We start from the raw sequence: 25,164 nt of genomic DNA, 5'->3' as shown, positions 1-25,164 counted from the left end.
TTTTCTGTCTCTATGAATTTTGCTACTCTAGGCTTCTCATGTAGTGTAAAATCGTACAATATTTGTCCTCTTGTGACTGGATTATTTCACTTCATGTATTTTCAAGGTTCATCCCCATTGTAACATGTGACAGGATTTTCTTCCTTTTTTTTCTTTTTTAAGAAAAAGAGTCTCACTATGTCGCCCTTGGCAGAGGGCCGTGGCATCACAGCTCACAGCAACCTCCAACTTTTGGGGTTAAAGGATTCTCTTGCCTCAGCCTCCCAAGTAGCTGGGACTACAGGGGCCCGCCACAACATCGGGCTATTTTTTGTTGCAGTTGCATTGTCGTTTAGCTGGCCCAAGCCGGGTTTGAACCTGCCACCCTTGGTGTAGGTGGCTGGCACTATAACCACTGTGCTTTGGGTGCCAAGCCAGATTTTCTTCCTTTTTTTTTTTTTTTTTTTTGTAGAGACAGAGTTTCACTTTATTGCCCTCGGTAGAGTGCCGTGGTGTCACACAGCTCACAGCAACCTCCAACTCCTGGGCTTAGGCCATTCTCCTGCCTCAGCCTCCCGAGTAGCTGGGACTATAGGCGCCCGCCACAATGCCCGGCTACAGATTTTCTTCCTTTTTAAATATGAATAGGCTGCTGAGCACAATAGCTCATGCCTGTAATTCTACCCCTCTGGAAGGTGGAGGCAGTTGGATTTCTTTTTGTTTTTTGTTTTTTTTTGTAGAGACAGAGTCTCAATTTATGGCCCTTGGTAGAGTGCCATGGCTTCACACAGCTCACAGCAACCTCCAACTCCTGGGCTTAAGCGATTCTCTTGCCTCAGCCTCCCAAGTAGCTGGGACTACAGGCGCCCCTGCCACAACGCCCAGCTATTTTTTTCTGGTTGCAGTTCAGCCGGGGCCGGGTTTGAACCCGCCACCCTCGGTATATGGGGCCGGCTCCTTACCGACTGAACCACAGGCACCGCCCGGCAGTTGGATTTCTTGAGCTCAGGAGTTCAAGACCAGCCTGGACAAGAGCAAGATCCTATTGCTTCTAAAAATAGAAAAACTAGGTGGGCTTGGTGGTAGGTGCCTGTGGTCCCATATATTCAGAGGCTGAGGCAGGAGGATCTCTTGAGGCCAAGAGTTTGAGGTTTCTGTGAGCTATAATGTCCCAGCCCTTTACCCAGGATGACAGAATGAGACTCTGTCTCAATATATTAATAAATAGGAACAGTGTTCCTTTTTTTTTTTTTTTTTTGAGACAGAGTCTCACTTTGTTGCCCTTGGGAGAGTGTTGTGGCATCACAGCTCACAGCAACCTCAAACTCTTGGGCTCAAGCAATCCTCTTGCCTCGGCCTTTCAAATAGCTGGGACTACATGCGCCTGCCACAACGCCTGGCTATTTTTAGAAATGGGGTCTTTCTCTTGCTCAGGCTGATCTTGAACACATGAGCTCAGGCAGTCCACCTGCCTTGGCCTCCCAGAGTGCTAGGATTACACGCAAACAGTGTTCCACTGTATGTTTTCACCACCACATTCTATGTCTTGATTCACTCAAGGATGCTTGATTTGCTTTCACCTTTTAGCTGTTGTGAATAATATTGCTATGAACATGAGTGTTTACATATCTTTGAGACCCGGCTTTCAGTTCTTTTGGATATATCTCCAGAAGTGGAATTGCAGGACCATATGGCACGTCTATTTTTAATGTTTTGAAGAAACGACATACTGCTTTCTGTAATTGTTTTCCACCTTGCTCTTTCCTTTCAATGATAGATCTTGGAATGTCATTATGTAAAGATCTAGCTCGCTCCTTGTCAAAAAGTATAATATTTGAAGCATAATATTTGTATAGAAAAGAACACACACACAAAAAAAGAAAAGAACACAAATCATAAATAAACAGCTTGATTAAATTTATAAATTGGCAGGCATGGTGGCTCACACCTGTAATCTTAGCACACTGAGAGGCAGAGATGGGCGGATTGCTTGAGCTCAGGAGTTCAAGACCAGCCTGAGCAAGAATGAGACTCTGATCTAAAGGTCCCTGGTTCTTTCCTGGGTTTTGGCACACCCCCCAAAAAAAGACCCCATTTCTACTAAAAATAGAAAAATTAGCTGGGTGTGGTGGGGCATGCTTGTAGTCTCAGCTATGCGGGAGGTTGAGATAAGAGAATCTTTTGAGCCCAAGAATCTGAAGTTGCTGTGAGCTCTGATGCCACGGCATTCTACCAAGGGTACAGAGCGAGACTCTGTCTCAAAAAAAAAAAAAAAAATTTGGGCGGCGCCTGTGGCTCAAAGGGATAGGGCGCCAGTCCCATATGCTCGAGGTGGTGGGTTCAAACCCAGCCTCGGGCAAAAACCACAAAAAAAAATTTTTTTTATAAACTGAATACACCTGTTAACCAGAGCTTTGCTCAGAAAAAAGAACATAATCAGCCCCTAGAATGCCCTTCGGGCTTCCTCCAGGATGCCCCCAAGGGTAACCAGTAACTGGATTCTAACAACAGGGATTGGTTCTACATGTTTTTTACTTTATGTAAATGAAATCATACAATATGTATTATTTTGTGTCTGCTTTTGCTCAGAATTTTGCTTCTGAATTTCATCAGCTATTATATGTAGCCATAGAACTTTTGTTCTTATTGTTGTATAGTTTCCTGTATGTGAAGATGGCATACAGGAAATTTACCTCTCCTGTTAATGAGAATTTGACATTTGGTGGACATGTATTTGTTCACATCAAGTTGGAGTGGAATTGCTGGAGCCCTGAGTGGCCTTGGAAAACTGCCAACCAATTTTCCAGTACTTGTACCACTTTGCACTCTCACTGTTAGTCTGTGAGCGTTTCCTCGCCTCTACATCCTTACCAATGGTTTGGTATTGTTCTTCTTCTTATTTTCTTTACATTTTTTGAGACAGAGTCTCACTCTCTTGCCCCGGGTAGAGTGCTATAGTGTCATCACAGCTCACAGTGACCTCAAACTCTTGGGCTCAAGAGATTCTTTTTTTTTTGTTGTTTGTTTGTTTGTTTGTTTTTGGCCAGGGCTGGTTTTGAACCCGCCACCTCTGGCATATGGGACCAGCGCCCTACTCCTTGAGCCATAGGCGCCGCCCGGCTCAAGAGATTCTCATGCCTCAGCTTCCCTAGTAGCTGGGACTACAGGTGCCACCACAGCACTCTACCAAGGATGACAAAGTGAGACTCTGTCTCCAAAAAAAAAAGTCCCAGCTACTCAGGAGGCTGAAGCAAGAGAATCACTTGAGCCCAAGAGTTTGAGATTGCTGTGAGCTGTGCCACCACAGCACTCTACCAAGGATAACAAAGTGAAACTCTGTCTCCAAAAAAAACCAAAACAAAACAAAAAGGCTCGGTGCCTGTAGCTCAGTGAGTAGGGTGCCAGCTACATACAGACCATGTGGGTTCAAGCCCGGCCCGGGCCTGCTAAACAAAAATGACAACTGCAACCAAAAAATAGCTGGGCATTGTGGTGGGGGCCTGTAGTCCCAGCTACTCGGGAGGCTGAGGCAAGAGAATTGCTTAAGTCCAACAGTTTGAGGTTGCTGTGACCTGGAACACCACAACACTGTATCCAGGGTGACATAGTGAGACTCTGAAAGAAAAGAGAAGAGAAGAGAAAAAAGAGAAGAAAAGAGAAGAGAAGAGAAAAGTTAGCTGGGTGTGGTGGCAGGTGCCTGTAGTCCCAGCTACTTGGGAGGCTGAGGCAGGAGGATTGCTTGAGCCCAAGAGCTAGGTTGACCCCATGGCACTCCAGCTTGGGGAACAGATCAACAATCTGTCTTAAAAACAAATAAACCAAATGAAACCACACACAAAACTTTCATTCAATGGTTTAAGGCTCAATTGATAATCCTTGATGGGATCTCATGTTTAATATTCCATACTCTAGGAGGCCAAGATGGGAGGATTTCTTGACCTTAGGAGTTTGAGACCAGCTTGAGCAAGAGTGAGGTCCTGTCTCTACTAAAAACAGAAAAAAATAGCTGGCTATTGTGGTGGGCGCCTGTAGTCCCAGCTACTTTGGAGACTAGGGCAGAGGATCACTTGAACCCAGGTGTTTGAGGTTGCTGTAAGTTAGGGTGAGGTCATGGCACTCTAGTCTGGGCAACAGAGTTAAACTCTGTCTCAAAAAATCCCAGCACTCTGGGAGGCCAAGGCGTGTGGATCCACTGAGCTCATGAGTTCGAGACCAGCTCTGAGCTAGAGCGAGACCCCGTCTCTAAAAATAGCCAGGCATTATGGCAGGTGCCTATAGTCCCAGCTGCTCAAGAGGCTGAAGCAATAGCTTAAGCCCAAGAGTTTGAAGTTGCTGGGAACTATGATGCCATGGCACTCTACAGAGGGTGACAAAATGAGACTATCTCAAAAAAAAAAAAAATATATATATATATATTCCAGACTCATCACAAACCTAAGAGGTCTAGGCCATCCCCTCTGCCATGCATTTGAGGAAACTGTACATGGCTGACGGTGGCCAGAGCTCTGGCTGGAACTGGATTAATCTCTAGGGTGGCCTAGGGGGAGGATGCAACCCATAGAGCTCAGTGATAGGGTAATAAAAATGAGGCTGGTGGGAATTCATGGCCTCATCTCACAAATATGTAAGTAAGGCTCTTTTTGTGCCAGGCACTGTTTTAGGCCCCGAGGCACAGCAGTGAACAAAAGAGATCAAATCCCAGTGTTTGTGGAGTGGATGCTGCAGCTGGAGCAAACAAAATACATATACAATATATTTCATGGTGATTTGAGAAAACAGCTAGAGCAAGGTTAAAGAGACAGTAACAGGCTAATTCTCTTGGGTAAAACAATCCTGCCCCCTCTCCCTCTCCTCTACCTTCCCATGGGTCTCCCTGTCTCTGTTGTCTGCCAAAAACTCTGGCTGAGCCAAGTGCACTTGCAAACGCCATCTGTTTTCCCCAGGAGTGGGGCCAGTGCCAGCTCCAGCGTCTGGTCTCTTGGCATGGAGCCCTGAAGCCCTGAAGCCAGGGAACTCCCGTGGACTCACATCAGACTGGGGAATCCTCCAGTCTGGTGAGTTGGAGGGCTTCTGGGGAGAGGAGGCCAATACAGGATCCCTGATGGAAGTAGATGCCTGCAGGGCCAGGAGAGTCCTTCAATCAGACTGATTGAGATGGATCTAAATAATAATATTAATAAACACTTTCAAATATGCCAGGGTGTGGGTAAATGTTGGACATTTGTTATTGTGCCAAATCTAAGTACTTTATATATGTTATCAGATCTAAGAGGCAAGAAGTATTATCCCTATTTTATGGCTTGAAGAAACTGAGGTTCAGAGATGTGAAACCGTTGTTCAGAAGCCACAGAGCCAGTGCCTTAAAGAGTGGGGAAAGCGGGTGGCGCCTGTGGCTCAACGAGTAGGGCGCCGGCCCCATATACCGAGGGTGGCGGGTTCAAACCCAGCCCCGGTTGAACTGCAACCAAAAAATAGCAGGGCGTTGTGGCGGGCGCCTGTAGTCCCAGGTGCTCGGGAGGCTGAGGCAGGAGAATCGCGGAAGCCCAAGAGCTGGAGGTTGCTGTGAGTCCTGTGACATCATGGCACTCTACCGAAGGCGGTAAAGTGAGACTCCGTCTCTACAAAAAAAAAAAAAAAAAAAAAAAAAAAAAAAAGAGTGGGGAAAGGAAACCAAGTCTGTGTGGATTCAAACTCTGGCTGGTTAACACCACCCTACCAGCTGATAAGCAGCACCTGTTCCCTCTTGGGCGCCCCTCCTCAGCACTGGGAGCCCCTGCTGTCTCTTTTTCTTCCTCTCCCACTGGGTCAGCAAGGAACACGTCTCTGGGGTACCAGGTGCTGGTCCTAGTAGCAGTTGCTTACCCCGGCCAAGTGAGCGTACATCTCTGAGACTCAGTTTCTGTTTTTACCAAACCGAAATATAAACAGCTCCCGAGAGGAATGAAAGCGTTTAACACAGGGCCTGGGGCATAGTCTGCACTCAGCGAACAGAGGTGTGCTCTTAGGCAAACCACCTAACCTCTGTTTGCCTGTTTCATCCACCCTAAAACAAGACAATAAATGATAATGCCTCTCAGGGTTGTTCTGAAGAATAAATGTGTGTGTTTGTAAAGCACTTAAAATAGGACACCGTTTTGCTGTTATGATTATTATTCGACAACAGAGGACAGGGAGGGGAGGCGTGGGCCAAGCCGGGAAGGTCCTGGGAAAATCCGGGGCGCCCCCTACTCCCGTCGGCAGAGCTTGGGCCTGGGCTTGTGGGTTAGGAGCCGCTGTCCTCCAGGCCCCCTGCCTGCTTCCCCATACATTGGGCTAGCAGGGACCCGCCCTCAGTCTCTGACATCGGCCTTCAAGGCTCGGCCGCCGCCGAGGGGCGGAGCCCGGGAGGCCATCGCCCCGCCCCGTCCCCCCTCCCTCGCGCGCAGCGGGCCCGGGGCGCAGAGACCCAAGAGGAGCCGAGCGTTCGGGCTCCGGGTCCCCGGACCTGTCGTGGAACACCGGGCTTACTGGGTCCGCCCACCCTGCTAGTGGCAGGGTCCGGGCTGGTGTCCTTGCAAGGGGCCCAAGAGGTCCCGGCCTGAAACGTGGGCGGTGAGTGAAGTGTGGAGGTGGGGGGCCACCGCCCCTCCCCCTGTCCTTTGGCTAGGAAATCGGCTCAAGGTTTGGAGTGAAAGGGCGGGAGGCTTGGGGAGGTCTCTCAGGGGTATCGTAGGGTGAAAAGAATATTCTTCCTGGCTGTGTTGAGTGTGGACGTGTACGTGTGTGCTGGGCTTGAGGGTGGTATGGGGGGAGGTGTGCAGAAGAGGGTTGTGGTAAACCCGGTGTTTGGAGAGCTGATAGGTGCGCGGGGAGTTGTGTGGGGTCGTGGGTGTGGGTGGAGTAGGGGAGGGGTACGTGGACCTGAATGAATGTTTGGGGCAGGTGAGGGAAGTGATGGGGGCAATGTTAGGAGGCATGTGTGTGGTTTCGTTTTTTTTCTTTTTTTGTTTTTTGAGACAGAGTCTCAAGCTGTCACCCTGGGTAGAGTGCTGTGGCGTCACAGCTCACAGCAACATCTAACTCTTGGGCTTAAGTGATTCTCTTGCCTCAGCCTCCCAAGTAGCTGAGACTACAGGTGCTCACAACAACGTCCAGCTATTTTTTGGTTGTAGTTGTTGTTTTGGCAGGCCAGAGCTGGATTTGAACTCTCCAGCTCTGATGTACGTGGCTGGCGCCCTGGCCACTGAGCTACAGGTGCCGAGTCCATGTGTGTGGTTTCTGATGGGGATTAGGAGCGAGCAAGGCGTCATTTGGGATAAATGTGCAAAAAGGTTGTAGGCCTGGGTGGCACCTGTGGCTCAAAAGAGTAGGGTGCCAGCCCCATATGCCAGAGGTGGCAGGTTCAAACCCAGCCCTGGCCAAAAACTGAAAAAAAAAAAAAAAAAAGGTTGTAGGCCTGAGAGGAGTGTTTTCTGGAAGCTGATGTTGTTTGGGGCAAGTACACAAGGAGTCCTTTGGGAGATGTATGGGTGGAGATGAGAGTTGGGATTGCCTGGATGGCTGGATGGGGCTGTGTGGCAGGGGACTTGGGGTGCAGGTCTGGGGGCAAGGGAGGGGGAGTGTGGGCTAGGTTGAAGTTATAGGCAGTATTGGGGGTCGGGGGGTGGATGAGTACCTTAAAGGGGTGTGTGGCCTGGAAGGGTAATTGGGGGGTGTGCACCTGGGATGGGTTTGTGGTACAGTGTGTAAGGCATGGTTTGGAATAAGTATGCAACAGGTATGTGGCTTTTGCCTGAGAGAGAAACCCAGAATTGAATGTTGCCACCTATGAGTTCCTTTTGTAGCTTGGGCCAACCTTTTTTACTCTCTGGGCCACAGTTTTTCTATCTGTAAAATGGATCTGCAGGTCGTTGTACTATTATAACCAGTCATTGAGTTATAATAGTTCAGGAGTTTCTCCAAAGTCCAGGGTCAGGGGATGGATGAAGTGAGACTTTTTATAACTTGTCTTTTTCTTCCTCTTACCCCCAGGCAGCCCCTCCTGGTGTCTCCCCTCAGCCATGGACAATCCTAGCCTTCGTGAGATTCAACAGCCTTTGTTGGCAGACACAGGCTGTGAGCCCTCTGCCCAGAAGCCTGGCAAGCCTGAGCTGGGGCCCCTTTTAAGAGAGACAGCTTTTGTGGAATCCCTGAGAGGCTGGCAGTTTCTACTACCACCTCTTCCCTCTGTGAGTGCTGGCCTGGGAGAGCCAGGGCCTCCTGACGATGAGGTAGGAACTGAAGGCCCTAGTGAAGACATAGGTGGGGGGTGGGGTGAACCCAGCTATGGCCATCATCTGGCACGCTGACAGCTGGAGGTATCTGCTTTAGGCCTGGAGTATCACTTTCCCAGTGTGGGCTTCTGGGATTTCCAGTGATGGTTCTTCCTGTTCTGTGTCTCCTCTGGTTTCTTTATTTTTTCTCTCCAGATTGTGATTCACCTCCATTCCTGGTCTTTGGCTTTTGTCTTCCCTCTCGTCTCTGTTCTCCATCTGCCTGTCTCTAGAGCTGATGCACCTGTGGCCTCTGTCTGCCCAGCTCTCTTTTTTCCAAAATATTACTTTTTTTTTTTAGAGACAGAGTCTTACTTTGTCGCCCTCGGTAGAGTGACGTGGCATCACACAGCTCACAGCAACTGCAGCTCTTGGGCTTAGGCGATTCTCTTGCCTCAGCCTCCCGAGTAGCCGGGACTACAGGCGCCCGCCACAATGACCGCCTATTTTTTGTTGTAGTTTGGCCAGAGCCGGGTTTGAACCCGTCACCCTTGGTATGTGAGGCAGGTGCCTTACTCACTGAGCCACAGGCACCACCCTAAAATATTAATTTTTATAATTTGTTATTCCTTGTACTTTTTTTTGTTTTTGAGACAGAGTCTCATTTTGTCGCCCTCGGTAGAGAGCTGCGGCGTCACAGCTCACAGCAACCTCCAACTCTTGGGCTTGATGGAGTCTCTTGCTTTAGCCTCCCAAGTAGCTGGGACTACAGGGGCCTGCCACACGCCTGACTATTTTTTGTTGCAATTCTCATTGCTGTTTTAGCTGGCCAGGGCCAGGTTTGAACCCACCACCCTTGGTATAGGGGGCCGGTGCCCTACCCACTGAGCCACAGGGCACTGCCCCATATTTCTTGTACTTATTTTCACACTTGTATTTCATTTCTACTGTTGTGTAAAAAATTACCCGGAGACTTAGTAGTTTAAAATAACAATTATCATGGGCGGTGCCTGTGGTTCAAAGAAGTAGGGTGCTGGCCCCATATGTCAGAGGTGGCGGGTTCAAACCCAGCCCCGGCCAGAAACTGCAAAAAACAACAAGAACAACAACAGCAACAAAACAACAATAATCATTAACTCTCATGGTTTCTGTTGGTCTGGAATCTGGGAAAGACATACAATAGAACCTCTATATGTTGACCACCTAAGGGACTATAACAAACTGCTTAAGAGAGAGGTGGTCAACATAAGGAACTAGGCCTGCTGTACTGATATGTAAGTCTATGAAAGTTAGGTCAACTTAAAGAGGTGGTCAATGTAGGGAGGTGGTCAACCATGGAGGTTCTACTGTATTTCAGTAGTTGTATACCAGGGTCCTTTATGAGGCTGCAGTGAGCCAGTGGCTGGAGCTGGTGCAGTCAGGGGCTGGCTATTTCTCTGTCTTCATGTAGTTTCTTTTCTTTTTTTTTTTTTTTTTTTGTAGAGACAGAGTCTCACTTTATGGCCCTCGGTAGAGTGCCGTGGCCTCACACAGCTCACAGCAACCTCCAACTCCTGGGCTTAAGCGATTCTCTTGCCTCAGCCTCCCTAGTAGCTGGGACTATAGGCGCCCGCCACAAGGCCCGGCTATTTTTTGGTTGCAGTTTGGCCGGGGCCAGGTTTGAACCCGCCACCCTCGGTATATGGGGCTGGCGCCTTACAGACTGAGCCACAGGCGCCACCCAGTCTTCATGTAGTTTCTATGTGGTGTCTTCCTGTGAGCTGTTTCTGATTTCTCATAGCATGATATCTTTAGAGCAGACTATGTGTGTGCCTCCAGCATGGCTGTTTTAGCAAAGTAGAAGCTGCCTCATTTTTCCTGTCTGAGCTTTGGAAGTCACGTATGAGTACTTTCACCACATTGTATTAAATGCAAGTGAGTCATAAGTCCTGCTCAGATTCAAGGGGAGGGGACACAGACCTCATCCCTTGATGGGAGGAGTATCAAGTCACACTGTAAGAAAAGCGTGTGGTGGGGCGGGGGGGACGGTGGCGCCTGTGGCTCAAGGAGTAGGGCACTGGTCCCATATGCCAGAGATGGCGGGTTCAAACCCAACCCCAGCCAAAAACCAAAAAAAAAAAAGAAAAGTGTGTGGGATGGAGATTTATATTGTGGCCATTTTTTTTTTTTTTTTTTTTGTGGTTTTTTTTTTTTTGGCCAGGGCTGGGTTTGAGTAGGGCGCCACCTCCAGCATATGGGACTGGTACCCTACTCCTTGAGCCACAGGCACCGCCCTATTGTGGCCATTTTAAAACATGATCCATCACACATAGTGAGCATCTTCTTGACATTGCGTCTCTGTCTGGTAATTCAGCATCTTTTTTTTTTTTTTTTTTTTGGCCGGGGCTGGGCTTGAACCCGCCACCTCCGGCATATGGGACCGGCGCCCTACACGTTGAGCCACAGGCGCCGCCCGTAATTCAGCATCTTTAGACTTTGAGGGCCTTACCATTTCTGCTAGTTCACATTCATGGTTCCTTGTCTGTTTCTGTTTATCTTCAACCAGTATGCGCTGCCCTATTTATTTTTTATTGTTAAATCATAGCTGTGTACATTAGTGCAATCAAGGGGTACAATGTGCTGGTTTCATATACAATCTGAAATATTCTCATCAAACTGTTCAACGTAGCCTTCATGGCATTTTCTTAGTTATTGTATGTAGACATTTGTATTCTACCTTTAGTAAGTTTCACCTGTACCCATTCTAAGATGCACCGTAGGTGTGGCCCCAACCATTACCCTCCCTCCACCCTAACCTCCCCCCTCCCTTCCCCTTCCTTGGCCCTTTCCTCATAGTCTTGTGCTATAGTTGGGTTATAGCCTTAATGTGAAAGCTATAATTTAGCTTCATAGTAGGGCTGAGTACACTCGATACTTTTTCTTCCATTCCTGGGATACTTTGCTAGGAAGAATATGTTCCAGCTCCATCCATGTAAACATGAAAGAGGTAAAGTCTCCATCTTTCTTTAAGGCTGCATAATATTCCATGGTATACATGTACCACAATTTACTAGTCCATTCGTGGGTCGATGGGCACTTGGGCTTCTTCCATGGAGCCTCAAGCTGTCACCCTGGGTAGAGTATTGTGGCATCATAGCTCACAGCAACCTCCAGCTCCTGGGCCTAAGTGATTCTCTTGCCTCAGCCTCCCAAGTAACTGGGACTACAGGCGCCTGCCACAACGCCAGACCATTTTTGGTTGCAGCCCTCATTGTTGTTTGGTGGGCTCCAAGCTGGATTCAAACCCGCCAACTCAGGTGTATGTGGCTGGTGCCTTAGCCGCTTGAGCCACAGGCACTGAGCCAATTGGCACATTTTATTATCTACATTTTTGCAGGTTCCTCTTCCTGATGATGTGTCTCCACTTCCAGGGCTTTTAACTTGTAGTGTCCATGATTGGGCCTTGAAAATGAACTCAAAATTTGGGTGTGGGTGGGGCTCTTTTCTGGAGACAGCGTCTACAGTTTCCCCGCAGAAGGCTCTAGGATGCAGAAAAGTCAAAAGCCCATCTCTTTGAACATTTTTCTGTGTCTCTGGGGAGGGAGTACTGGTCTTTGGGAGCTGTGGGGAGTGGAGCAGTGGTGTAGAGCAGGTGGGCGGAGATGCCCACCCAGGCCCTCTCTTGCTTGTAGGACATATCATCCAGTGACAGTGACTCAGATTGGGATGGGGGCAGCCATCTCTCCCCACTCCTACCCCCTGACCACCTTGGACTGGCTGTCTTCTCCATGCTGTGTTGTTTCTGGCCTGTGGGCATTGCAGCCTTCTGTCTGGCCCAGAAGGTGAGTCTTTGTGTGGGAATGGGCATAAAATACCAAAATGCACCACAGAAACAATAGTACCTGAGGTGGGGGTGGGGCGGCGGGGTGGGAGGTCGGGGGAAGATGGAAGGAAGCCTGGGGTGGTAGTGAAGAGCCTGAATTTAAATTCCAAGTCTGCCACTAACTGGAAGATTCTGGGCAAGTCACTTCATTTGTCTGTGCCTTTTTCCTCATCTTTAAATTAGGGATAATTCCTCCCTCTAGGTCACTGTGAGAATCAAATGAGGTAGAACAGTGGCACATGATAATATAGGTAGGCTTTTATTAGTCACCTACCATCCCCAGTGCCCAGTTATGCCTGACCTATAAGTAGGTGCTCTGTTTTGGGAATGTATGAATGGCTGGGCATGTTGGTGGGAAAGGCGTTAGGGGTCAGGAAGATGTCTGGGGTCGTGGGAGACAGGGTGAGGATTAGTGGATGCCTGGGTTACTGCTGCCCACTGCCTCTACAGACCAACAGGGCTTGGGCCAAGGGGGATGTCCAGGGGGCAGGGGCTGCCTCCCGCCGCGCTTTCCTGCTGGGGGTCCTCGCCATCGGGCTGGGCGTGTGCACATATGCGGCTGCTCTGGTGACCCTGGCTGCCTACCTTGCCTCCCGAGACCCGCCCTAGCTGTGCCCCTGCAGCCCCCACTGTGAACCCAGAGCTGGGCATCCAAGCACATCTGAGGGCAGAGTGGGAGAATCCTGGTGGATGAGGTGGCAGCAGCATCCAGAGATGGGAGTGAGCTGGACTACCCCTTTCCCTTCTTGACCATTCACCTGGTGGTGACAGCTGTGACAGATTAAACACCAGACATCCTCGCAGCCAAACCAGAGTCTGTGTGCGTGTGGTAAAATGGAAGGGTTGGGATGTCTGACAACAGAAAGGGACTGGCCAGGGTGACAGGCTGTGGTGGCCATCCCCAGGGTGCTCTGAGGCCTGAGCTGCAGAAGGGGATGAAGGTTTCCAAAGTGCAGAATGGGGCTTGTGCAGTGGCTCACACCTATAATCCTAGCACTCTGGGAGGCTGAGGTGGGTGGGTCACTTGAACTCAGGAGTTTGAGACCAGTCTGAACAAGAGTGAGACCCCCTCCCACCTCTCTACTTAAAAAGAAAAAAAAATAGCTGGGTGTGTTAGCACTTGCCTGTAGTCCCAGCTACTCTGGAAGCTGAGGCAAGAGGATCGCTTGTGCCCAAGACTTTTGAGGTTGCTGTGAGATATGATGAAGCCATGGCACTCTACTCAGGGCGACACAGTGAGACTCTTGTCTCAAAAAACAAAACAAAAATAAAACCCCTAAACTGCAGAACATTGTCTCCCCAGCACTGGTGGTTAGCAAACAACTAAACAGTTGGTTCCAAGTCCTTACTCCACTTGTTAGCTGTTTTAACCTTAGTCCAGATGGACTTCAGCCTCACTTTTTCTCATCTGCAAAATGGAATTGATTTGCTCCCTCAGGCTGTGGTGAGGACTAAGTGCATCATATATAAAAACAGCTATTTGATGTCTGCCTCCAGCTCTTTTTTTTTTTTTTGTGTGTGTGGTTTTTGGCCAGGGCTGGTTTTGAACCTGCCACCTCCGGCATATGGGACCGGCGCCCTACTCACTGAGCCACAAGCGCCGCCCTGCCTCCAGCTCTTTTGACAGCAAGTGGTGGAAACTCAACTGACTGCCTTAAGCAACAGAAGAAACCAGAGGTAGATCTGGACTCAGGGGCTCAAGTGGGATTAATGGTATGGCCCTCTCTTCCTCTGCTGGCTTCATTTGTGCCAGCTCTACCTTCTTGGGGAGAAATAATGGCCCTAGGAGTTCAAGGAGCTTCAGTACTCTAAAAAACTTAAATTCCTTCCCTGGTGGGCTTAGTGGCCTCCATGCAGTTGGTGGTTACCCAAATGGCCTGAGATTGGGAGAGGGATAGATCCTTAAGGAAACATTAAGTGCTGGCACTTGGCCAGGATGTACAGCATCTGCCACAAGCACAAAGGAAGTGCTAAGAGGCCAGGTATTACAGAGCAATAAAATGGTACGTTTAGTTTCCTCATTGTTTAATGCCTTTCTGATGGATTTTGCTAGAAGAAAATACTATTCCCACTTAGCACTCTGAAGCACCTAACGGAGCATAGTTTCAAGCTAGATGGTCATGCATTTCCTTCTTGGTCACCTGGGATGCAGACAGCATCCACCCCAGTAGGGCAGTTGAGGGAATTCTGCGAGCTGTGAGGCATGCGGCAGGGGACCCAGCAGACACAAAGACCCCCAGACATTGCTGGATTCACAACTGTGGCCAAGCTATCAGATAGCTACTCTCTCAGTTCCTGCCCTTTGACACCTTGAAAGTGGGGAGAGGGGAATAATCAAATGACAACTAAAGATACCCCTGGTCAGGTGCGGTGGCTCATGCCTGTAATCCCAGCACTCTGGGAGGCCAGGGCAGGTGGACTGCCTGAGCTCAGGAGTTCGAGACCAGCATGGGCCAGAGTGCGACCTTGTTTCTAAAAATAGCTGGGCATTATAGTAGGACCTGTAGTCCCACCTTCTGTGGAGGCTGAGGCAAGAAAATTGTTTGAACCCAACAGTTTGAGGTTGCTGTGAGCTATGATGCCATAGCACTCTATGGAGGGTGACAAAGTGACTCTGTCTCAAAAAAAAGAAAAAAGAAAAAGTAAAGATATGGCTCGGCACCTGTAGCTCAGCGGCTAGGGCACCAGCCACATACACTGGAGCTGGCAGTTTCAAATCCAGCCAGGCCCTGCCAAACGACAACTACAACCAAAAAATAGCCGGGCATTGTGGTAAGCACCTGTTGTCCCAGCTACTTGGGAGGCTGAGGCAAAATAGCTTAAGCGATTAACTCTTAACCTCAAGAGTTTGAGGTTGCTGTGAGCTGTGATGCCATAGCACTTTACTGAGGATGATATAGTGACACTCTGTCCCTAAAGGGCGCTACAACTGGACCGATCACTAGTGAGCCTCAACTTCCTGTTTCCAGGTGGAGATGCACAGTCCAGAGCGTGTTGGGCTCCCCTTGGTGTGGTCTCAGTGGTAAAGGATCCTAGGTAGGCTCCTTCAAAGGGGACAACTCCTGCCCCTCTATATAGATAGACTAGCTGGTGACCTCAGGCAGCGAGCAGACTTCTGAGTTAATTTTCTCATCTTAAAGTGGACTTTGTAATAACAGCCCCACTTCACAGGGCTGTTGGGTGGGAAAGGAATACTCTGAGCCAAATCCCTCCCAGGGCCTACAAGGCCCTACCTGTGTATTGTGACATCCCCTCTGCCCCAGTCACATTGGATGCCTGGCTGGCCCTGCCCTCACCTTATCCAAGAGCTGGCTCCCTTTCCTCTCCCCGAGTGGACATGCCCCTTCCTGTGAAGGCATCCCTGGCTAACATATTTGGTTTGCCCTCCTCAAAGAACTGTCTCAAAGTTCTGTGCCCTTTTTTATTTTTTCATTGTATTGACCACACCATCTGACAAATACCAATTTACCTACTGCTTCTCAATCAAGATCTAGGTCTCTCTTGTTCACTGGCAGTTTCTTGGCGCATGGCAGGGCCTGCATGCAGTAGGTGCCCCACAGATGTTCTTTAGAATGAATGGACTTATTGACTAATCCACCCAATAAATGTGAGCTCCTTTTAACGATGTCCTTGTGGGCAAGGTCTGAGCCCCCAGGCCCGGAAGCTGGCAGTGTGAGCTGTCAAGGGCTGGGGCTCTATCCTCCCCGACTGGAGCCTGGGGAGGTACAGAACCACAAGCCCACACGGGCACACAAGTAGAGGCGAGGCTGGGCCGCTGATTTACTTCAGGTTGGAGGTTAAGGGTAGTGGCATCGGGAGGGGTGCCCTGCCCCGGCTTGCCTCAGCTCTTGGAGTAACGCCTCTGCAGTGATTCCCGGTAGAAGCGGAAGACATGTTGTGAGGCAGCCTGGGCTGCTGCCAAGCACTGCTGGAGCTGGATGGAGGAGAGACTGGTCAGTACCCTGCACCCACATACAGCCAGAGGTTCTGCCAATCCCACCTGACTCCCTTCACCCCCAAACTTACTTCCTCCCCCTCACATCATCCCCCCACTACATTTCTTCTTTCCCACTTTACATCTCTTAGAGGAACAGAAGAAAAAAGAAGGTGAGGACTTCCGGGACCAGACCACTGGGATTATGCCTCCTGACACCTTGAAGAAACCCCAGCCTTATAAAAGCTATGGAATTGGAGAGGTCTTGCAGTTTTAGAGCCATGGGCCCTTTGACTCCAAATGTTTACTACCACATATCCGTAGATTCATTGGAGGTCCACAATGCAAATGCTCTTGGAGACTGGCCTAACGGTTTCCAAATTCTGTTCCTTAGAGACCCAGAATTCGAGTGGCTCACCACTTAGAGCTGAGTGCTAGGGGGTGGGGGTGCTTCAGATGCACCTACCTCCTGATCTGATCTCAAGCTGAGCTCCTCTTTTTTCCCCTTTTTTCTATGTCATAAATTGTCTTCCCTTTAAAATTTCCACAAATGTGGGTGGCACCTATGGCTCAGTGAGTAGGGTGCCGGCCCCATATACCAAGGGTGGCAGGTTCAAACCCGGCCCTGGCCAAACTGCAAAAAAAAATAGCTGGGCGTTGTGACGGGCACCTGTAGTCCCAGCTACTCGGGAGGCTGAGGCAAGAGAATCGCCTAGGCCCAGGAGTTGGAGGTTGCTGTGAGTGGTGTGACGTCACGGCACTCTACCGAGGGCAATAAAGTGAGACTCTGTCTCTACCAAAAAAAAAGAAAAAAAAGTTTCTGTGGTAACAAACTTTGAATACTCCCTCTTTTCTACAGATAGGGATGCAAGGAAGTAGCTCTCCTTAGATATCTCAGAGCCTGAGGTAGAGTAGGGACAAGACCTTGCTGGGTCCTATAATCCTAGCACTTTGGGAGGCTGAGCCAGGAGGACTGCTTGAGCCCAGGAGTTTGGGGAAAAAGCCCAAAACAAAAACAAGACCTCATGTTAGGAGGTAGGCAGTGTTCTGGCTTTTAACCTCATGCCCACACTGGTACCTCAGTGTCAGAGTAGAGCCCCTTGGTGGTGGACATCAGCAGCTTCCGTTCCACACTGTCGAGTGCAAAGGTCAGGACTGCCCGGGCCTCCTAGGGACAAGGGGTAGAAGGTGGTGGGGGAACCCACAATACTCCCCTCAGATAAAATCTCAGTCAGACCTAAAGAGAGGACTGCAGTCCCTCAGCCCCACGGCCTTGCCAGTGCCACAGCCAGGTGTTCATCTATCACGTGCAGTCGCCCCTTTTGTGGGTGACAACTCCTAACTTTCCTTTGTAGGCTTGGTCCTCCTCCTCCTCATTTTAATCACATGGTTCTGATGGGCTTTTCCAAGCACAGTGCTCCTGTCCCACAGGGCTAGCCACAGTGCCAGTCGCTAAGCTGGTGCTTCTCAGCTCCCCACCTGCACTTCCATGGTCTGTCTGGCAGCGGCTGGAAACCAGGAGATTCTATTTCCCAGACTCCTTTGCCAGGTAGGTTCTACCAGTAATCCAAGAGAGAACATCCCGCCCTCACTGTGACGACGGCAGTTGCCCTAACAGGGAGGTGGAGTGGGTTCTGGGCTTCAGTGGCCAGGACATTGGCAGGACATGTTTTATGGGTCCAGAAGTCACTGTCATGACATCTGTAACAGCACAGACCAGGTGTGGGCTCACAAGTGCAGCCCAGGACTAGAGGGGCTTCCTGGCTCTGGCCTATCTTTTTGCTCCTCAGGTTTTTCCAACATTGTTGTTACTGATTCTCTGCATTCAATTCCCTCTGTCTGAAACACCCCAGGTAGTCTCTATTTTCCTGACTTGATGTGACCATTACAGTACTGGGCAGATAACTCAGAATGACAGAGCCCTAGGATACCATGAACTTGACCCAATCGAGAAAAATTCTCCTCTCTCCTCTCTGCTTTTGAGCCTCTTAAGGTGGAAGCATGAAGCTTAAAGGGTCAGTCCAGGACTCGGGGAAGATGCTGGCCAGAGAATGAAGGCAACATGTAGAAAAAGGCAAGGGTGAAAAACGAAGCAAAGATATCTGATGGTGTTTGATGTCCTGGTTCTAGCTAGACCTCTGTTCTTTCTGGGATTGGTAATGAAAGCCAGTAAGTTCCCTTTCTGCTTACACAAATTTGAGTTGTGTTTCTAGAACTTGCAGTCAAATGAACCCTGATGAACAGAAAAAGCAGAGGTTGCCAACAGAGACTGAAGTGGTAAGAGGCAACTGTTTGCAGAAAAGCAATGCCTGGAGGAAGAGAGGGAGAGTGGTCTGGCACCACCCTTCAGCCACCCTGGTCTTCACACCTACCTTTTCTTGCTTGGCTGTGGGGTCCAGCACAAGGGTTCCATCAGAGTCCAGAGCGCAGGTGACCGCACAGAAGAGAGCCCGCATGGGCACACCTGCGTCCACCAGTGCCATGCAGGCAGCATTTAGGCAACAGGCCAGGAGCTGAGCAGCACAGGGAGTGGTTAAGAAATTTCTACTGTAGGCAGAACACTTCCATGCTTCCTTTCACCATACTGATGCCTGTGGCAGACATCACTCATCAATCACAGAAAGGCAGTATGGCAGAGTGGTTAAAAGTGGTTCTGAGATCAAGTAACCCTGGGTTCCAGACCTGACTTTGCCCACTGTGTGACTTTGTTCAAGCTTATCAGTTACATGGGAGTATGTTCTAAGTGTTCTCAGGTAAGGGGAAGAAAACTTTCCAGGTCACAGGGGGATGGCACTGGCAAGCCAGGCCCAGAAGTTGGGAATCTACCAGCCAGCCACTACCAGGTAACAGAGCTGGAAGGGCGATGGAGGTAGAGCCACCCTGCAGGCAAGGGCAGCGTGTGGCCATGGCGCAGTGGAAGGAGAACACAGGTCTGGAGTCAGCTGGTTCTGCCTGAGTTTCCTTTCTTTCTTTCATAAGGACCCAGCAGAGCAGATGAGGGTCCAGCTTTAGGATAAATCAGTGCCAGCCCTGATGCTGACCCTCTGTCACTTCCCTTGAGCTTTAGTTTTCATCTGTAAAATGGGGTCACAATAGCTCTTCTCTCTGCCCATCTGTAAAGCACCTGGCCAACATGGGTCAGGTACCAGTGAAGCCCTCTAGAAAGGCCCGGTTCTAATCATCACCTTCAACCTGGCTCATTGAAACCACAAGGATTTTTTAAGACTGAGCTCCTCACTCAATGACTCTGCCTGCACAGGGCTCCCCAGCAACGAGAAACTGAAATCCTTGCTAAGGCTTGGAGTAGAGGTCACTGGGGTCTGACAGGCCTAGGCCTATGTCTCACCTATACTGTCTTCTAGTGCAAAACTAGGCAAGCCACGTCTCCTTTTGGGGCCTCAGTTTCCTCACCTGAAACGTGTGAGCATAAAAAGATCTCATTTGCCAGGGTCCTTGGGCTCTAAAACTAGATGATGTGGGCCCAGGTCCTAGACCTGTCACTTACATGGGGATTATAATGGCATGTATTTCATGGGCTGTATTAAATGAGTTAATATGCATGAAGAACTTAGAACAGTGCCTGGCAAAGGATAAATACTCAAGCTGTGTTTGCTATTTTTCTTTGATTTGGCGCCTGTCAAACGCTTGGAGGTTTTTGCCTAGGAGAGGGGGTGTACATGGCCATCAGAAAAGAGGCAATCTGGGAAGTTCTGGAGGACTTTCTGGACGAGGCAGCCTGGGGGAAAGGATACGGAGCCAGCATCACTGACAACTTGCAGCACCACAGTGATGGACGTGCGTGGGTGCAATGCTCCCAGCACCACTGCCTCGCATGTGTTCCTGATCAACCGCTCCCGGCTCTTCTCTGCTACGCCTGGGGAAATGGAGGGGGGTTTTTCAGCTCTATCCTTCCATCTGGCTAATCTTCCCCAATATGTCCCACCCAAGAGCCCTCTGGACTTTGTGAAGGGCCTGTAGTTTCTGCCTGGGTTGGTGCAGGACTCTACTTGGATGCCTCCAGTGGTACAGATGCAGGGCCTGATGGACACTCACCTGACCCCATTACCTTCAGCATCCACCAAGGGAACAAGTGGGGGTAGGAGTGGGAGAACCCAGGAGTTCCCATGTCTGAGCTGCTGCTCTCCCCCCACCCACTGCTACCCCAATGGGCCCAGCCAGTGGGGAATGAGGGAGACAAAGTAAAACAGCAGAAAAACAGGTTAATGGAAAGAAAGGGAGATGGAGGCAGGGGAAAAAGGGGGAGGGAGAAATTAACTAAAGAGAGAAAAATGACAGATACTGAGAGACAGAGGTAGAGAGCTGGAGAAAGACACAAACAGCTGGGGGGAGACAAGACTGGAGAAGGCAGGCAGGGGGCGCCGGGGAGAAGTCCCCGCAGACTACGCGCTTGGAGGGTCAGCTGGGCCCATTACCAGGCAGCCCGATCTTCGGCCTCAGGATCACTTCCAGTGTGGCCTTGTTGAAAATTTCTTTGCTGACTTTCACCTCAGCAGGTCCATACACGCCCGCCAGTACGGAGGTATCACCTGGGGAGACAGCAGGAGAGGCCTCACCCACACCTTCCCTGCTTCTGGGACCCAATGCTCTCATGGCCAGATCTCCTCATGGCACCCCACCGCGTGAAGGCAGCGATTCTCTGAGCAGTCACACAACTACTCTGCCCATGTGTCCTCATCCATAAATGGGGATAACAGTACCTCCGCTGTAGTGTCTAGTGAGGGTTACCGGACACAATTTACGTGAAACTCTTTAGAGCACTACCTGGCACGTGCTAAGTGTGCAAGAGACTCTTTTTTTTTTTTTTAATTTTTTTTTGTAGAGACAGAGTCTCACCTTATGGCCCTCGGTAGAGTGCCGTGGCCTCACACAGCTCACAGCAACCTCCAACTCCTGGGCTTAAGTGATTCTCTTGCCTCAGCCTCCCGAGTAGCTGGGATTACAGGCGCCCGCCACAACGCCCGGCTATTTTTTGGTTGCAGTTTGGCCGGGGCCGGGCTTGAACCCGCCACCCTCGGTATATGGGGCCGGCGCCCCACTGACTGAGCCACAGGCGCCGCCCGCAAGAGACTCTTGATACTATTGAACTTCAACAGGAAGTTCTTCCTAAGAGCTAAACTTCTTCCCTCCTACTGCAGCTGACCTCAACTTCTCTTTCCAAAGCTTTATCCAGCCTAGTTGTCTTCCCTCAGGCACCCATCTCCAAATTCAGCAGCAATCCAGATACCTGAGAAGGGGATAAATATCTGGGGTGAAATCTGATTGCTGCTTCTTTTCCAGAGCAAGTATAAACAGGGTATAGCAAGTAAGACCTGAGAAATACAAAGAGACTGGAACAGTGGCTTCAAACTTTTCTGACCATAACTCCCAGTAAGAAATATATTTTACACGGGCTGGGCGCGGTGGCTCATGCCTGTAATCCTAGCACTTTGGGAGGCCAAGGCAGGTGGATTGCCTGAGCTCACCAGTTAAGAGACCAGCTCTGAGCTTGAGCCAGACCCTGTCTCTAAAAATAGCTGGGTATTGTGGCGGGCGACCATAGTCCTAGCTACTTGGGAGGCTGAAGCAAGAGAATAGCTTAAGCCCAAGAGTTTGAAGTTGCTGTGAGTTATGATGCCACAGCACTCTACGAGAGCGACATAGTGAGACTGTCTAAAAAAAAAAAGAAGAAGAAAAGAAAAAAGCAACAGGCTCTCACTATTGCTCAGGCTGGTCTCAAACTCCTGAGCTCAAATGATCTTCCTGCCTTGGTGTCCCAAAGTGCTAGGATTACAGGACCCACTGGGCTGGGTCCTAGAATACACTCTTTGAGGGTCTGCCAAGAACTCCCTTTACCCCAGGATCCGTGGGTTTGGGGTTTTACAACATGAAAGGGGCTGGGCGTTTCTCCTTAATTCTTAGATTCTAACCTCTTGTAATTCTCTCCTCTCTCAATCCCACATCCATCTCAACTCCCGCCCTACTTATCTGATGTTCCTATACCAAAATTCTTAGGAAGCTGTCCTTTCCTCCCTGACCTCACCAGTTCACTGTAGTAGTTTGAGGGCATCACTACTGACCTCCAGACAACCAACCCTCCCATGATCCAGCCTCTCAGTAAGGCTCCAAGAGCTGGTCAGCCCTTTCATCTCAAACATGCTCTTCTCTTTGTCTGTGGTCACCACCCTCTCCTAGTTTCTCCCCACCTCACTGGCCACTCCTTCACAGTCTGTCTGGCTAGCCTGAGCCCTCAAGTTGGGGATCCTGGGGCTTGGTCCTAGGATCTCTTCTCGATCTACACTCACTTCATCCAGTCATTAGCCTGAAATACCACCTATAGCCAGAGGGTTCCAAATTGTCTACGTGTAGCCTGGATTTCTCTTCTGAATTCCAGGCTTGTATGTTGCCTTTCTGATTGTCTACTTGGTACCACAAACTTAATGTTCCAAGAACTCCTCATCTTTCCTCATGACAGCTGATATGGGCAGAAACCTCCTCATACCTAAACCAAACCATAAATACATTTTTCAGTTTTACTTTCAAACTATATCCAGAATCTCATCACCTCTACTGCTTCTACTTTGTGTCTGAGCCACAAATATCTTCCTCTTTCCCCATACCCCCTACAGTCAACATGGCAGCCAGAAATTTTGTTAAAGTGGATTGAGATCATGCTACTCCCCTACACAAAACTTGCAATGGCTCTCACCTCACTCCCAAGGCCCTATAGCAGCGGTTCTCAACCCGTGGGTCATGACCCACAGGAACTGTATTAAAGGGTCATGGCATTAGGAAGGTTGAGAACCAGTGCCCTACAGGATTGGCAATCCTCCTCACCCCTCCTGCCTTCTACCCTACTAACTTCTTTCCGCTCCCTGCTCCAGCCACACTGGCCTCCTATTTCCCAAACATTCCAGGAAAGCTCTTACCTCAGGACTTTGGCCCTGCGGTTCGCACACCTGGGATGCTCTTCCTCCTGGTATCGTCCGGATTTGCTTCCTTGCCTTTAGGTCTTTTTTTGAGACAGAGTGTCCCAGCTCACAGCAACTTCAAACTCCTGGGCTCAAGCAATCCTCTTGTCTCACCCTCCCAAGTAGCTGGGACTTTAGCTATTTTTTTAGAGAACGGGTCTCACTCTTGCTCAGGCTGGTCTTGAACTTCTGATCTCAAGTAGTCCACCTATCTTGGTCTCCCAGAGGGTTAGGATTACAGGTGTGAGCCACGGCACCTCACCTGCCTTTAGGTCTTATTCAAATATTAACTTCTCAGCAAGGCTTTTCCTGACCATCCTATTTAAGACTGCAACCTTCTCCAGCACATCCTATTCCTCTTCTCAACTATATTTCTCTTTATAGCATTTTACTACATGGTTTAGTTATCTTTTTTATTGTGTTTCCCCTACTAGAATGTAAACTCTGTTAGGACAGGGTTTTTTTTTTTGTTTGTTTGTTTCGTTTTGAGACAGAGTAACATCTTGGTACCCTTGGTAGAGTGCCATGGTGTCATACCTCATAGCAACCTCAAATTCTTGGGCTCAAGTGATTCTCTTATCTCAGCCTCCTGAGTAGCTGGGACTACAGATGCCCACAACACCTGGCTATTTTTTAGAGGTGGAGAGTCTCACTCTGGCTCAGGCTGGTCTCAAACTCCTGAGCTGAAGCAATCCACCTGCCTCAGTTTCTCAGAGTCCTAGGCCACCTTGGAGGCCTCATGCACAGGGTGTTTTTAATTGGTTATGTTTATTGATATATCCTCAGTGCATAGAACAGTACTTAGCACAAATACTTACGTGTTTAGTGAATGAAAAAAAAAATCAACGAAAGTAGGTTTGTTTGTTTAAAGAGTGTGGGTCTTGCTATGTGTTCAGGCTGGAGTGGAGTGGCATGATCATAACTCACTGTAAAGTTTGAACTCCTGGAGGCTCAAGATATCCTCCCACCTGGGCCTCCTGAGTAGCTAAGACTAGATACAAAAGCAGGTTCTGAACCTGGGTAGACAGTAATGCCTGAGTGAGAGGATTAAGCTTATGAGGGTGATTCCCAGGCCTATCTCCAGAGGCTTATTTACCTGGGTCAGGGCGTTGAATATACTCTGAGAGGTATTTAGCTAGGGGAAGAGGATATTTACCCAGTAGGAAAGCTCTACTACTAAAGCCTTAATCTTAAGGAGAGATCATATCATATGGAGAGATGTATATCCCATCAAAGAGATATTTACTCATTTGGTAAGGTGGGAGTGGGGGAAATATTCCTCAATTCAGGGTGGGGACATTACTCTCAATCTGAGTATTTAATAGGGCAATGTCTGTCACAGTATAGAGTGGTGATCTGCCAGTCTAATGGGCATTTATGCAAGTGGACAAGTTTGCATCAGTTCAGGATGTGTGGACCCTGAGGGATGTGCGGGAAGCGGAACAAGAATCTATTTAAGGTCCATATTTATCCTGGTGAGGAAATTTTCCCTATTCTGGAATATTCATCCTTGTAGCGGAGGTCTGCCCCTCTCTGATGCTGAGACATATTTACTGGCTGAAGATGCCCTCTCTCTTCTAGTCTAGAGAAAGACACGTGCGTATCCCAGAGTATCCTGTAGCATCCACCTGGACGAGAAGTTCTGCAATATTGCAGGAAAGACATTTTTCAGCTAGCATCGCGAGGTGGACGCTCCATTGTACCGTACCCGGTAGCCGCTTTCCAAAACAAGACTTAATACTGTGACCCGCGCGGTATTTACCTGGGTTACGTTCTTACCTTGCATGAAAGAAGCAGAGCCATCTGGCCGAGACAGCAGGTTCTGTTCACAGGCGAAGTGCCGGAGGCTGCAGCCGGGGCCCCGAGGGCCGGACTCCGTTCCAGCCTCGGCGCGCAGCTTGGCATCTGCTAACATCACCTCTTCCATCGCGCCAGAACTCGCGCGCGACCGCAACTGTGCTTCCGGCTAGCAGCGTGCGCAGGCGTATAGGCTGCGTAGCTAGTGCGCACGCGCAGGTCCTGGGGCCGTCCGAATTGACTCCCGCACGTGGCTTAGCGTTTACCAACAGTCTGGCCCCGCCCACTCCTATCCCAGGCAAAGCCATAGGACTGTAGAGAAGATGGGGCGGGCCTTGGCTTCACCTTGTCCTACCCGAGGTCTCCAGGCCCTAAACTCCCGTGGGCTCTAGT

At 49.5% G+C, this 25,164-nt stretch overlaps 2 protein-coding genes across 4 annotated transcripts; one reads left to right on the top strand and one right to left on the bottom strand.

Moving 5' to 3' along the window:
* The first annotated feature begins 6,423 nt into the window (after positions 1-6,423).
* TMEM91 (transmembrane protein 91) lies at positions 6,424-13,570 on the top strand. 3 transcript variants are annotated; one of them, XM_053605204.1, is made up of 4 exons: positions 6,424-6,570; positions 7,990-8,228; positions 11,882-12,031; positions 12,671-13,570. In XM_053605204.1, the coding sequence occupies exons 2-4, from the start codon at positions 8,019-8,021 to the stop codon at positions 12,764-12,766; spliced, it is 456 nt and encodes a 151-aa protein (XP_053461179.1). In that variant the 5' UTR covers positions 6,424-6,570; positions 7,990-8,018; the 3' UTR covers positions 12,767-13,570. The 3 variants fall into 3 exon arrangements, with proteins under 3 accessions (XP_053461179.1, XP_053461178.1, XP_053461180.1); XM_053605203.1 differs by having other exon boundaries at positions 12,523-12,810; XM_053605205.1 differs by lacking the exon at positions 12,671-13,570 and adding an exon at positions 12,275-12,664.
* A 126-nt stretch (positions 13,571-13,696) lies between these two features.
* On the bottom strand, positions 13,697-24,961 carry EXOSC5 (exosome component 5). The gene is made up of 6 exons (XM_053605199.1): positions 24,754-24,961; positions 20,440-20,553; positions 19,759-19,880; positions 18,379-18,519; positions 17,085-17,174; positions 13,697-16,006 (listed from the first exon to the last, which is right to left on the bottom strand). The coding sequence occupies exons 1-6, from the start codon at positions 24,899-24,901 to the stop codon at positions 15,914-15,916; spliced, it is 708 nt and encodes a 235-aa protein (XP_053461174.1). The 5' UTR covers positions 24,902-24,961; the 3' UTR covers positions 13,697-15,913.
* Between the last annotated feature and the right edge of the window lie 203 nt (positions 24,962-25,164).

This window comes from Nycticebus coucang, chromosome 10, assembly GCF_027406575.1.
Source record: "Nycticebus coucang isolate mNycCou1 chromosome 10, mNycCou1.pri, whole genome shotgun sequence".
In the NCBI taxonomy this organism is placed as follows: domain Eukaryota; kingdom Metazoa; phylum Chordata; class Mammalia; order Primates; family Lorisidae; genus Nycticebus; species Nycticebus coucang.
Note: the sequence above shows the minus strand (reverse complement) of the source record. Positions and strands in the feature narration are given on the sequence as shown.